General features: G+C 42.6%; 1 protein-coding gene and 1 long non-coding RNA gene across 2 annotated transcripts in view; one reads left to right on the top strand and one right to left on the bottom strand.

Moving 5' to 3' along the window:
• Positions 1-10019, bottom strand: part of Tll1 (tolloid like 1) — a 173062-nt gene extending 163043 nt beyond the window's left edge. Inside the window, 2 exon segments of the mRNA XM_040742235.1 lie at positions 9485-9587; positions 9589-10019. Of these exon segments, the coding sequence (XP_040598169.1) occupies positions 9485-9587; positions 9589-9654 (169 nt within the window). The 5' untranslated portion in view covers positions 9655-10019.
• Positions 10020-10222: 203 nt separating this feature from the next.
• On the top strand, positions 10223-13800 carry LOC121139169. Its single transcript, XR_005876012.1, has 3 exons — positions 10223-11107; positions 12637-12760; positions 13637-13800. It is a non-coding gene; the product is annotated as an uncharacterized LOC121139169 (long non-coding RNA).
• The last annotated feature ends 778 nt before the right edge of the window (positions 13801-14578 follow it).

Below are 14578 nucleotides of genomic sequence, written 5' to 3'. Positions count from 1 at the left end.
ACAGGAATTCTTCCTAGAAACCATGATAATTTGGTAAAGATAACATGCTTATTTTCTTGGAAAAAGAATCATCAACATAACATATAGGACACACATCAACTTTCTCAGACATTGGACCAGGATTCCAAGCAGTTTATACATGAGTTTACTATTCCTTAAACTTTACAAGCATGCAATCTTAGGTCTTTTAGATATCAGGTATGAAAAATATCACGTATTTTTTAAAAAATACCTTTACATAGCTTATTCATTTCCTCAAAGAAATTCACACACAATCTGTATATATTAAATGGTATGAATCATTTTCATGAATGGCCAGCATTTGAAAGGATAATCTTCACATTCATTAAGGTTGCATAGTCATGAGTTCAGTGAACATTCAGGGAAAAAGTCTCAATGGTGAAGCCATGAGAAATATCAGCACCTTCATGACCAGAAGCTGGCCACTAGTGACTTAATTCTACCCAAACCCACTCAAACTGACCCCAAGGACATAGTAAACCTGCTGCCACAATTTATTATAAAAATGTTAAGTTTCCACGCCTTTAATCCCAGCACTCCAGAGGCAGAGGCAGGTGGATCTCTGTGAGTTAGAGGCCGGGCTGGACCGACAGCCTCCAAAACAATACAGAGAAACTCTGTCTCATAAAAAACAAAAAATATATGTTAAGTTTCACAAGTACAATGCTGGAGATTAAACCCAGGACTTTGTCCATGCTTGGCAAGTGCTCCTTTACAATTTAAATATAGACAAAAAAAAAACACAACAGTGTCTTCATCACACTCAAATATTTAGCTCTATAAATACTAGTCATATACATTTTAGTTACATTATGCATGATGGAGGCATTCCATTTCTAGCTTCTCACACACAGAGAATATTCTCTCAAACAAGCTAGGGCCTTCATTCTAATCCACACAAGTGCAAAGTGTTCTTACTCTGGAAGTGGAGTGCAAGGCCTTTACGATTCAAAAACACTGAAGAAAAGATGGAAACTTGTGACAGCAAATGACAGCAGACAGATTCCCGTGGTAGAGTCATCAACTCCTTATTAGGTTTGTGTTGACTGGAATTCCAGAATATGGAGCAAGAGAAAAGGAAAGGAAGGCAACTAAAATGTAGAAACCTAAGCTCATTTCTCATCGTTCCCTAACCCTGTGACAATCTAGACCAACAGTGAGTCCTTCCTGGGTCTTAGTTTCCATAAGTGATTATGATGTTCATATGATTGATGAGGACTACTTCCACAAAACAGTGAACTTTAGACTTTTTTGTTCACTTGCTTGTTTGCTTGTTTGTTTGTTTTTAAGACTAAGTCTTACTATAAAGCCTTGGGTGACCTGGAGTTCACAATGTAGACCAAGATGGCCTTGAACTCACAGAGATCATCTTTATCCTGCCTCCTGTCTTCTGGGATTAGGTGTGTGTGCTGCCCCATCTAGCTAGACTTTGATGATTGTTTTATTTAGAATTCTTCAGTTTTAGTATGTTATTATGGTATGTGTCATGAAGATACATACAGAGATACTTAACTTCTACTCATTTGACTATGTTCTACTTACTCATTGTTCCTTCTTGAAGCATCTTAAAGATTTTTATACCTATGCCATGAAGTGTAGTCATATGCTGCCCAACAAGAGGATGCAGTTTAATAAATGTGTCCTTCAGCAATGTGACTGGTATATAACATTATGTAGAGACTCGAGGTGGCTACAACCTCACTAGGTAACAGCATCTTACGTGACTACTGTTATATGAAGTCTGTTAATTAATTAAATAGTACATATATATGTATATACAACATTATATTCATGGAAGTACATATGACCACATATACCTGTCTTATAATACAATACTTACTAGAAAACACACACAAACACAAATACCTTCGATTGCTAAGAATTTGCTATCTCAATACAGATTGAGGAAGAGGAACAGAATTGCGTCTTCCAGAGTAGTCAATCAACTGACCTGATGCCACAGAGGCTCCCAGCACAGCACAAGAACCAGCAATTATCCCAATAAACACTTCACATTCAGTCAAAGCCAAAGAAGGAGTTCAAAGAACACTGATAGGAGCAAGCAGGCCAGGGACTACTGGAGGTGGCTCTGCAGTGCGCAATCCACATGCTGACAGCTCAACATCGATGAGAAATGCAAGGAATGAGTAAACCGTTACACCCTGGTGTCCTCCACCTCTGCCTCCCCATCACACCAATTAAATGACATCAACAGAAACGTCAGTAGCACAGCAAATATCAAATGCTGATAGTAAATATATATGTTTTTATATCAGGCTCTGTCAGGACTCCTTTCATTGGTAAAATACCAAAGTGTTAAACATTGTTCCAGTCTTTTTTGAACTTTGATTTGAATGCTTTGCACACTATACTGACACACACCGTTCGATTTTGTTTGGAAGTACTTTTGACCTCATTATGGGTATTCAAGGAATTTTTTAAGTGTGACTGGCAGCAAATATTTAGCTGAAACTATTAATGTAAATTGTAAGAGAAAGGGCTGGATAAAACAAACTCTGCCTAGGGTTCACTCTCTGGATTTCAATTAGCACCTAATTTACATTGCTTCTTTGTACAAATATGCAGCGGAGCTCTCCAGAGTGACCTGATAGGATAAGCACATGTTTTGCAAGAAGCCAGTGAAACAAGCAATCCATTAGGCTAAGATGCCTCAAAGCCAATAGTCAATACCCAGTTTTCAGGACCGAAAATGGCAAGAACTAAATAAACAAATGAGAGGTCCCTTCTGGCATTCTGGAGAAGCATATTACTCTGTGAAATTCATTTCATAGCACTGAGGTTAGAAACAATTTTTAAATATTTTCCTCTCAAAGTGATATTATTCAATAGAAAACTAAAGGAAACAAACTACCTAAATCCTATTGCTAAATAATTCTGTTATAACTAAACTTGGGGAGAGTATTCTCCACTTGTCAAATTTTGAAAATTCTACAATTCATTCCCAGTGCTGGAATATGAAAGAATTGTAAGTGACTTCAAATACCTCCCAGAAAATTAAATCGTGCATCCCCTGGAATCTTTCTGGTCACCGGAGCACCGACCTAGCCTTGTTCTGAGCATGCAGAAGGCATTCCTAGAGTGTGTAGGGAGGTGGTAACGGAGCCCCCACTAGCACCATCACCACATCTCTGACACCAGAAGTTTCCACCAGGATGTACCATGCCTCATTTTAATGGCTATCCATCTTTGTTTTTTAACATTTCTTAAAAATGCTTATGAGAGGCCCTAGTTTAAAACATTTTAGCAGAGGGACTAGGGCACAATTAAAGCAATAGATAGATAATATCCTAAAATGAATAATGGTTAACCTCCGTGTCTGGATGGGAGTCTCCATGTCAGTGTCATGAAGACCAACAGGCCTCCAGGACATTTTCTGTGACGGTTGGTTGTGAGTTTCATCTTTACATGAGTCATGTTTGCTGAGCTACTCAAACGTAGGTGCATACAATAAAGGAGGATGACTTGGTTTCACTAGAAGAAATTATGGTCATATTAGATTGTCATAGAAAAGTGAGCCATCATTATGGGGCAAGAGTTGGTTTTATACAAAATCATTTTTTTTCAAGATGTCTTTTCTAAGTTCTTACACACTCTTAATTATATTTAAGAGGAATCCTAAATATAGAGAACTACATATGACCCTTCTTGAAGAGACACCATAAAAAGCCATGAACCATCACAGGAAGAAGCTAGGGAGGGGTGCAGAGATAAATAAAATGTAAAATCACTGATGAGAGAGAGTGCCTGGTGGCATAGCTTAGTGGTTCAGAGCACTTGCTGCTTCTCCGGAGTACTTGAGTTTGATTCCCAGAACCTACATGAAAGTTCACACCCATCTGTAACTCTACTTTCAGGTATCTGCCACTCCTCACTGGCCTTTTCAGATGCTGGGCAGATGTATGGTGCACAGATTTACATGCAGCCAATGAGAAACATACCCGTGATCACACAAACAGACACACACATACAACTATAACAACAAACTAATGAGGGAAACTGAAAGGGCACAAATAAATTAAAAGTTGCAAGAATATTGCTAAAATGCGTGTATTACGCAAAGAGATTTAGACACTTAAATCAAAATATTGAAGTCTTACTTCACTGAAGTAAGGAAATAATGCTTCAGTTTTGTAGAAAACCACAAAAGACGTGGAATAGCCAATTCAGTCTTCATCCAAGAGAAGAGCTGGAAACATCACACTACCTCATTCCCAAATACACCACAAAGTTCTAATAATTAGTCCAGCATGGCACTGGCATAAAAATAGATATACAAAGCAATAGAAGAAAACAGGACACAGAAGTAGTCTCGGGCATTTGGAGCCAAAAGACATCCAACAGAAGCTTCCAAAACACATGGGAAACAAGGTCCCATTTAACCTAAACCGAGGCCTAACTTACTGTGCATACTAAGTATGCAAGGACCACCTTTAATTCCTGATGCCCCTTCCCCCAACTGGCATGTGATGAGATATCAGACATGTACCTTCCACCTGCCAAAAGACATGGTTAAATAAACAATATTAGGAAAGCTATGTCCACATTAAGAATGAACAGGACCTGCATATTTTATAAAATCAGCCTAAGGTAGGTTAAAGACAGAACTATCAAACCTCCACATTGTAAAACTACTGGGAGAATGAAGAGCCTCTGTGTACCATTGATCCAAGCAAGGATTATTTTAGCCAAGGACGCAAAAATGCAGGCAACAAAGGAAAAAGTAGACAAGTAAGATTATGTGAAACTAGAAGTATTCCTAACTGTAAGGAAGAAAAGCTGAGTGGAGAGACGAGTTACAGAAGTGGAGAAATACTCACAAACTTCATCTCACAAGTAGTTAGCATCGAGAATATGTGAGGAAACCAACAACACGAAACCAAAACTATCCAACTGAATTTTGAATTTTCCAGTCACACTGTACGGAGACAAAAGTGTGATGAGTTCAGGACACCCTACAACTCAACACCCTACAAGGAATGGGTAGGGAAAGAAAGGGATCGAGAGAAGGGAAAGGAGGGGAAGATGGGAAGGGAAAACCAGACTTTAGAAACAAGTTACTTGATCTAAGAAAATATGTTCAAAAAAATAATTTTTCTTTCCCATACATACTTCCAGTAACTGTTGCTTGTGAACTAGAACACCCACTGGCCCACCGGACGACAGTGAAATAGGTGCTCCCAGCAAATGAAGAGTAGAATTCAAGTATACGCCTTATTCAGCCATTTTGCAAACCTTATTTTGGCCATTTCTATGTTGGCTGGTGCCAGAAGCAAAAAAAGAGAAAAAAATATATATTTTCAAGATCTCAGCCATGAAAACTAAGACAGAAGTGACTGGCTAAAGCAGCAGCCCCTGGACATGGGTTTTCAAATGAGAGCTTGGCAGTCTAAAGAGCTGCCAACTTCAGGGTAAATGTTTGGATATTTCAAATTGTGATGGAATAAAGTAGATGTGGAATTGAGCAAGTTCTGAAATGCTGTACCTAAGAGGATGCCAGTCCAGCCAGAAAATACAACACCAAGAACAACAAAAAACAACTTGTCTAGAAATTAGAAATTTTTGAAAATTTCCCCAAGACCTAGTACACACAGAAACCAGGGCCTTGGTCAGAAGGGAAAGCAGAAAGGAGTATTCGGGATGCCGAAGGCTTATTTCTCCATGCTGATGCTCAGGGTGCTTCCAAAGTGCAAGCTCAACCTCTCACCTCACTGACCTCTAGAAAAAGCAAAAGTACCATCTCCTCATGAATTTCAAGGTAGAAAACTGTTTCATGTGAAGCTCACATGTGTGCAAAGGGAGAAGGAACTTACTGACAAATATTGGATTTTACCTGTCAATCTTCTAAGTTTCCATTCATCATACAAAACACAATTTAGTCAGTCTTTGTATTTTCAGTTGCCTGATCATCCTCAATACCATCTTAAATATAGAGAAATGAACATAAGGAAGAGTTGGATGGAGAAGGCAGGGAAGTGGGGGGAGGAGGGAGGGAGATGTTTTAGTCCAATTATCTCATCAGTCTCTGCTTTTACACATCATTTCTACACAACTCTGGCAGATAAGCTTGGAAACTGGATTTTCCCAGACACTTTACAGATGTCAGGTTTCAGGTTAACACTTACTGGGGTAGCACTGTGAAAGGAGACACGGAGACACGTCATCCCCTGCTTTAAGACAAGCTCGCACAGCCTGGGGCTCCCCGTGCCTCTGGAGACCCCTTTCCACTCCAGAGAATGAGAGCAACCGCATTGCACATTAAGAGGAGCGGATGGCCTACCAGTGCAGTGAAGTGGTCAGCCAGACAGCCCTTGGTGGTGTTCTATCTGCAGCTCTGTGAAAAGACATGCGCGGAAGGAAGTACCCACCATCCATCGGGCCAATTTCATCCATGAGCACGCTTGAAGTCATGGGGCCCTACACCATACATTTTTATTTATACCAGAAATGTCTTGATCAACCCACCCAAATGACTATAAGCTTCCTGTCTCTCCCACAGTCTTTCCAGTCTTGAAATCAGAACCCTCATAGACGAACAATTGCATTCAACTTCCTGGATGAATTGAGGATGGAATCACTTCTAACAAGTTATAACTGAGAATATTTTTCCGTGGGTACCATGGTTTTTTTAATCTTATTTGAAATAAAACTTTACAGCTGAGACCATTAATAGTCTTGCATTGAAAATGTACTAGATTCCTGGGGGTGGATCTGGCAATATGCTTGTGATAAATATTTAAACTGTTTATGACCTCTGACTTCCAGGACTTAGATTTAAAATAAATGAAACTAAATTCTCGGTCAGGTCACTCACATGTGATATAAGAGTACTTTCCTCTATACCAATCAGGATTACAGGAAAGCCTGGGCTTATTTCTGTGGTTGGTGTTTGTTGTTTGTTTGTTTGTGTTTCAAAGAAAGGCTTAGAAAGGAAAACTAAAAAAATGAAGCCAGGATGGAGCTCCTGGGTGATAGGACATACGTTTTTAATGTCATTCAGTCTCCGTTTTCCTGTCTGTATGATTGCAAGATTAACAAACACCAGCAGGGATGCTGTGACCCCAGCTAGAACCATGTACTCAGCAATTCAAAGCCATAAGGCTGTTTGTCACTGTACCATCAAGCCACCTCACAATGCAAGGAATATCGGGATGCATACTAGTGAAGTTCAGAAAGGACTTGCTTCTCAATCCTAGACCAGGCCCTGGAATCCACTACGTGAAGACAGAAAAGGTGGTCTAGACCTAAAAAGTTCCTCTTTTGACTTTGCATGGCTTTTTTCCCACTGGTCTGCATCCTTTTCTTCTTTTTTTTTTTTTCCAGCAACCTTCTTTTGACTCTTGCATGGGTCATGTTCACGTATTCATGTTCTCTCAGGGTGTTTTAACTCTATAACTTACAGAGTACTAACAAAAGGGAATAATTTCATCACTCTCCAGGCAGATGGCTCAGTTAAAGTCTTTTGTCTCGGTGTGCTAAAGAGAGAACGCACGAAAAGACACCCCAGAACCTGTTCATTCTTTACATCCTACACTGGCCATTCTTTCTGAACATATGCAAACAGACACGCATGCTGACAGACTCACGCTCAAAAATAAGTGAAAAATAACAGCAATAGCCATTCTGTCATTATTTTCTCTTTCAACGCCAAAATTCATATTCAAAAATAATGCTATAGTGAAGGGGAAACAAAACGTCAGTATTACTCAAGTTGTCTTTTTCCCTTTCATTCTGTGTTTATTTGCCAAAAAAAAATAAACAGCCATGCTTAAGTTGTACAGAAGCACACAGCACAGACAGACACCTTACCTTGGTAGCTGGTAAATCTTTCACACGAAAGAGTGTCACAACAGATAATTCTCTTACAATGTTATAAACTTTGGGCCTTGCCCATACCTGAGGACAAGCCGGAAATGCACACTTTCCACGTGACAGCATTATTGCAAACGCTCCATCTACCAAAAGTTACATTTGGGAAGTTGCTTAATCTTTAGTCATCACTATAGCAGATGAATTTCTTGGACCAAACCCTCAAGACCGAGGAACATGGGAAAAGTATTAACGGCACCGAGTGAATTTATTAACACAGAACATAATCAGAATTCTGGGTTCAAGACAGATATCCCCGAAACCACTCTGAGTTTTGAAGGAGAACCGGCATAAAATGTTCACCAGGAAAGATCTGACAGCTTGCAAGCACTGAAAGACCACGTGTCATCACCGGTAAGAATTAAGGAGGGAATTTTCAGCATGTTGCTTTGATTGTGCACAGGTCTCCTTCAGACCCAAGAAGGTTCGACTCCTGGGGATCACTTACCTATGGAAAACAGGAAATCCAACCGCAGACCTACCAATCAGTCTTGGTATCTGAATATGCTTAGGTTTATTTGCTATCAGGCCCACCCTTTCTCTCTGCCCCTTTTCTGGAAGACCACACCTCTTGACTTGGGACAGACCTTGCCTTCTGTTTCCCAAAGAATACCATTGCTTTAGCCTGTTATAGTAACCTTCCCAAAGTTAGTCATGAGTCCAGGCTGACCTGAGATTGCCTCAGCCACAATCCAACAGAACCTAGGATAGGGAATCTCCAGTCCTTGACTGGTGTTTCAGCCAATGTTGAGCTCCCTGGGGCACTGAGCTCACGTGGTCCCTAAAAGCTGCACACATGGGGCTCCTGCCACAGGCAAGACAGAAGCCCTTGGCACTTGGAAGAGAAGGGCTAGACCTGGGGGTTCCCGGACCCCGCAGGGTGAGCCCCGGACTTCAGACATTGCCACTCCCACTGCTGTCTGAGAGTGTTTTCAGGAAGGAAGATGCAAACTTAAATGGGACAGTAACTTGGCATAAATATTTTTAGAATTATTTTAAACTTGAAAAATAAAACGGGAATCTTATCTAGAATTGAGTTCTTCTAAGGTTGCCACAACATCCTCTGGCCTGAAACTCACACTTAAAACTCCCGTTAAAACAAAGAGTGAAGATGCCCTGAGGTAGTGATGCCATCCCCACCCACCTTTTGGAAAATCCTGCCCCATTGGTCTTGAACAGCCGTTGGGGAATCGCGTCCTGGAACAGGGGAGGTCTTGTCCTCTCTGGACGCATTGAACCCGCTGCGTGCTGGCATTTAAAACCCACAGAAGCCAGCTGTGTTTATGACTTGTTTAATTTCACAGTGGTTGGGGGAGGGATCCGAAACTCCGGGACGGGACGTTTGCCTTAAACGAGTGCTTGGCATCGGATCCTACTAGCACAGAACTCCAGGGAACTTGGGCCACGCAGGGTGGGGAGGGGGAAGGGGAAAAAAGGAGGAGGAGGGAGGAGGGGCGGCGGAGGGGCTAGGGAGGGAGAGAAGGAAACAGGTGATCTCCCCAGTGCTTCCAGTAGGAGATTCCAACACCTTGGTCCCCAGCGGCGCGCCAAGGTCCCAACTTAAACAGTCACTTACCAGCTTTGCACGGGTCCTTGTAATCTATAGGCTCCGTTTTGTCCTCTTCGTTCGCATCAAAAGTGTAATCGTAATCGAGGCTAGTGCAGACCCACAGCTCCCGGGAAAAAAACAATACCCGAGACCACTAACCACAGGGGCATCCTCCGGGAGAGCCCTTGCAAACCCATCCTCCTCCCCCAGGGGAAAAGGAGGGGACCAGACCCTGAGGGCCGCGTGGATCTGCGGGACTCAGGGGACAGTGCTCTTCTCCCCACTGGGAGACTCCTCGGAAAGACCTGAGTGTTCAGGTGTCCGGAGACATGCGGGTGTCTTCGGGACCGTAGAGAGGGCAAGCACTGCCTGGCTCGCCCGGGTGCTGGGGAACTTGGCTGGGGGCCCGTGGGTGGGCAGAGGGCAGGTGAGGAGCTCGGCCGGGGCAGCTGCAGGCAACCCGGCTCGGTCCAGGTCCTCTTCCAGCGGCCGAACTTCCCGCGATCGCGGCCGCGGCGACAGGCGCACCGCTGGCTCAGCTGCTACCAGAGCTCGGGCTCCCGCGCCGCCGCGCCCCCGCCGCTGTCAGGACCCCGCGGCCGAGCGCGAGCTGCAGCCGCCTGCGCCCGCCGCCGCCGCCGCCGCCGCCACCGCCGCCGCTGCTCGGAGAAGATGAATCCGGTCTGCACATCAGCACTTCTGAACTGAAAGGGGAGACCGAGGAAGGGGGTGGGAGGCAGGCATTTCTACGCTACCAGACCTTAAAAAGCCTGCAGAAGCCAGGGAAGCTCCTCACTGCCCGCAGAGCAAAGGGGTGTGAGGATTTGGAGTGCCTCTTTCCCCGCTCCGAGCTGTCTTTTTTACCCTCTTCCTAACTTGAAAAAAAAATCTTCGCAGCATCTAACCCAATCACTCGCATCCTGCTTACTTATTCATACAATCAGGGTCAGGATCCGGGCCACAGCCTCCTCTCTGACTTCGTTTGATAGCCTTATACAAACAAACAGACACGAGCGCGCTGACATTTCCATTTCTATTTTGCTAAAGATAAAAACGAATGTATTCCTCATCTGCCCTCCATGAACAGCAATTAATAGATGAGGTACGTGTCGATGCACAGCGCCAGACCGGGGGTGGCGCGAGGGATCGTGACAACTTCACTGCAAATCTCCCCATGCTGCCCCCACCCCGCCCCCAGATAAACAGGCAGTGTGTTTCTTTGCATGACTGCTGTGTAACCTTCCTACCGCCTGAGAGTGGAAGTATCTGACCCCCCCTGTCTGTTTTAGGTAAGAAAATAGAGTTCTGTTCAAAGTCAGTCTCCCAACCAACAAAGTTTTACTAAGAACTGGAAAAATCAATTAAAAAAATAATAATCGAGTTCCAGATCGCACCAGCAGGAAACTCTAAGTAAGCCCTCGGTGATGGGCTGGCGCGAGGGCTCACGTGGGCGCGGGACGGGAAGTTGGAAGTAATACTCGCCACGCACATTTTCTGACAGATCTGGCGCCCGTGCCCAGCGCCTCCTAGTACCCTTCGGCTTCACCGCTTCGCTTGTTTGACTTCCTCCCTAGGACAGGGTGTAAGAGTCCGCAGCTGGATCAGAGACGTAAACCACACATCAGCCGAGCAGACTCAAGACAAACACAGGTTGCGGGAAATTGGGGAAGGGGGGGGAGGTGGGAGTCAGAGGAAATCTCTGCAAAAACCCCTGGTGTGAGCAATTCCGAGGTTTCCCCACATCTGTAAGTAGTTTCCAAAATAGGTGAGACGACTTTCCCCCACCCCCAAGCTTCCGGGGGCCTGGCAAGCTAAGCTTTCCTTTTCTAACAGGATCCTTTACTGTCATTTTAGCAGGGACTTATAGTCTTCCGTGGCCTTGTATCTTTATTTGAGGAACTGCCCCTGTTCCAAGTTGCCACATAAGCAAAAGTAAGGAGCCAGGCGCCCCCACGCCCCCAGTCACCTACCGCTTGGGATAGGGAGAGACAGCCTTTGGTTTGGAGATGTGGCAAGTTCTATGTGCTTGCAGCTCAAGAGCAAACAGATAATCTTGCAGATTTTCTACTTGAAGCCAAAGGCTAGGAGGATCCATGGGTACCGGAGGTGGGAGGTGACTGCTTCCCCTTGGCAAAGTTGGAGTTTCTCAAAGACCACTACAGTCATGACCTCTTTTCTTAAATACTATCTAACCTCTTCATGTAACAGACTGCAGGTTTAAAAAAAAAAAAAAAAACCAAAAAGATCGATTAAGAAGGTAAAGACACCGCTTTTGAAATTTCTTGCTGAGTCATGCTCAACATTTTTTAAACCCAACCAGAAAGGCCGTTTGTATAATTAATGCTGGTGTTGTTCCTGTAGGGCTAAAAAAAATAAAAATAAAAATAAAAGAAGAAGTGATCCTATATATCCCACTTCAGAACCAGATGCCAATTTTCTCTAGAAGACCTTTGCCTTTGAACCGCTGTGTCCGAATTTCCTGCCCTGGACCCACTAAATGCCTAGAAACATTTATCACATATTGGCTTTTCAGAGTCTGTACCTCGAGTGCACATCCTTGGCAAGAATGAACATGTTTCATCATTTATTGGGAGAGAAAATGGTACCATATGGGGACATCTGCCTTATTATTAATAGACAGTGATGTCTGTTAGATCTTCCTCACAGAGCTGTCACTGCTCAGTTTAAAATCTTTATACATTTGGACTGGGAAGGTAACTCAATTGATAGAGTGCTTGCTTAGCATGTACAACCCACTGGGCCAGAGCCTCATTATCACATAAAACAAAATGTAAACCTAGTGAAGGACCAGTAGTTCAAGGTCATTCTCAACTACATAAGGAGTTTAAGGCCAGCCTGCAATACAAGAGACCCGGTTTCAAAAACTGAAAATAAAATAATTAATAAAATTGTAATGTACTTATAACCCTGAGAAGTGGTGTATAACGTATTAGAACATCAGATCTTAGTGTGGAAATGTTTATTTATGGTTAAAGTGCTTGCAGGGAATATTGGCTTGCATCACAATACCCTGGGTGTCTCATATCCTGATGAGCTTTATTTATTTAATGTGTGTATGTAGGTAAAGTGACAACTTTAAGGAGTGTGTGTGTGTGTGTGTGTGTGTGTAGATAGGTAGGTAAGAGGACAGCTTTCAGGAATTTTTCCTTGCTTTCCAGGTTCTGCCTGTCCACCTTGGAGACAGAGTTCCTTGTCTCCCGAGCTGCTGGTCTACAAGGTTCTGTAACTTCTCTGATTTCTGCCTCCTGCCTTGCTTCAGGAATGCTGAACTTACAGATGTGTGTCAGTATCTATCTTTTTATGTCGGATTTGGGAATTGAACTCAGGTCGTAAGACTTGTTTGGGAAATACTTTCACCAGCCAAGTCATCTGCCTAGTTTTTGAGATTTTTAAACTTAGACTTAGCTCTATCTGCAACAAATCATCTCGGTTTAAGCACCATTTATATGTAAGATCTGAAAGCAGCTTTTTGTCCTGAACATGTAAAATGATCAATCTGGAAAAAATAGGGCTGTGATTGAGAAGCTGAATCTGAGTGTAGCTGCAGACATGTGCAGTATCTGAATTCAATCTCTTCAGGAAGATGAAAAGGAGAAATCGATTTCAGGGAAACTTGCTGATGTTACCCTGGCATCTAGCCGGTGGCTGCCCTTGACCACCATGCTACCTGCAACAACACCCAACCCTTTGCAATAGGAGAAGTAACCGTGGAAAAAGAGGCAAACTCCATAGCAAAATGTCATATTTGTTTTGCTATCATAGGAGTTAAAAACTAAACTCTATGGAGATAATGCCAACTAAATTTGTCTGTATTATAATCTAGCCAACAAATGTGACTATTTATGATACTAAGTAACATATGAGTACATTATCTTCCTGTGTCTTGTAAAAAAAAGTATACAAAATAATCATCTTATTTAAAACAAGAAAATGGAACATATAATTCCTGCAAAAATACATGATGTCAAGGAAAACTTAATGAACAAAAATTTTCAAACTTTATTATGGAATGAAATGTGGGTTTCCCTCCCACTCATCTGAGTTAAAAATCATTATACTAAACTAGGGAGTTCCCATAATGATAGATTCCTAGGAAGCTGTCATAGATGTGGGTCAAACATAGCCAATAATGGCATTTTATGTTGCTTCAAATTTTAGAAAAAGAATACTTCGTGTTGATAGCATTTTCTGGATGAAATGTAAATACTTCAATCAAATACATTTCCATGAGAAGAAACTCCTCAGACCTCCATGGAATTTAACCTCTACACTTTTTTCCCTAAAAATTGTAAACAATGGCTTTAAAAAAGTATTAATTTTCATTTTGTGTGTTTAGTGTTTTGCTTGTATGTATACCTGTGTACCATGCACATTCCTGGTACCTGAGAAGGCCAGAAGAGAGCACCAGATCGCCAGGGAGCTGAAGGTATTTCCATGGAAGTGCTGTGAATGGAACCAGGGTCCTTGGAAGGAGCAGAACAAACTCCTAACTAAAGCTGAGTCACCTTTCCAGGCCCAGTGCTGTGACTTTTATGTCATATTGCTTTACATGCCATCATTACAGAATTACCCAACCCCTTTGAATTCTGTTTTAGTTTATTCTTGGCCACACATGTTTTTAGAGCTTCTTTTATGAAGTTCCTTCATGATAGAAAGAAATTAAAAACAGAACCTCGGCAAGCCAGGTGTGTATTCTACCAGTGAGCCATAGCCCCAGCCCCCCAGCTATAACTGACTAGAGAGGTCCTCCATTCAGTCCAGATCTACCCATGCTGCTGATAACAAATGACTGACATCAATATAGTGTCAACTGAGAAAGAAAGGAGCATATGGCAATATCTGCACCAGACTGAAAGTTCATATTTGTTAAGGAAATGGCTTGCACCTTCCTGGGGCAGAAAGAAAAAAAAAAAAAAGAGGGTTCTTGCTTCAGTGAATTCTGGATATTTGTTTGTTTTTCCCTAATTTTTCCTTTATTTAAAATAGATATTTTTCTCACATAATATATCCCAATTACAGTCCCCCCCTCTCTGCTCCTCAGAGTTCCTCCCCACCTCCCCTCCGATCCTGCTCCATTTACGTTCTGTCTCTTAGAAAACA

This window comes from Mesocricetus auratus, unplaced genomic scaffold (assembly GCF_017639785.1).
Source record: "Mesocricetus auratus isolate SY011 unplaced genomic scaffold, BCM_Maur_2.0 Super-Scaffold_6731, whole genome shotgun sequence".
In the NCBI taxonomy this organism is placed as follows: Eukaryota; Metazoa; Chordata; class Mammalia; order Rodentia; family Cricetidae; genus Mesocricetus; species Mesocricetus auratus.
This window is presented reverse-complemented; position numbering and strand designations above follow the sequence as displayed.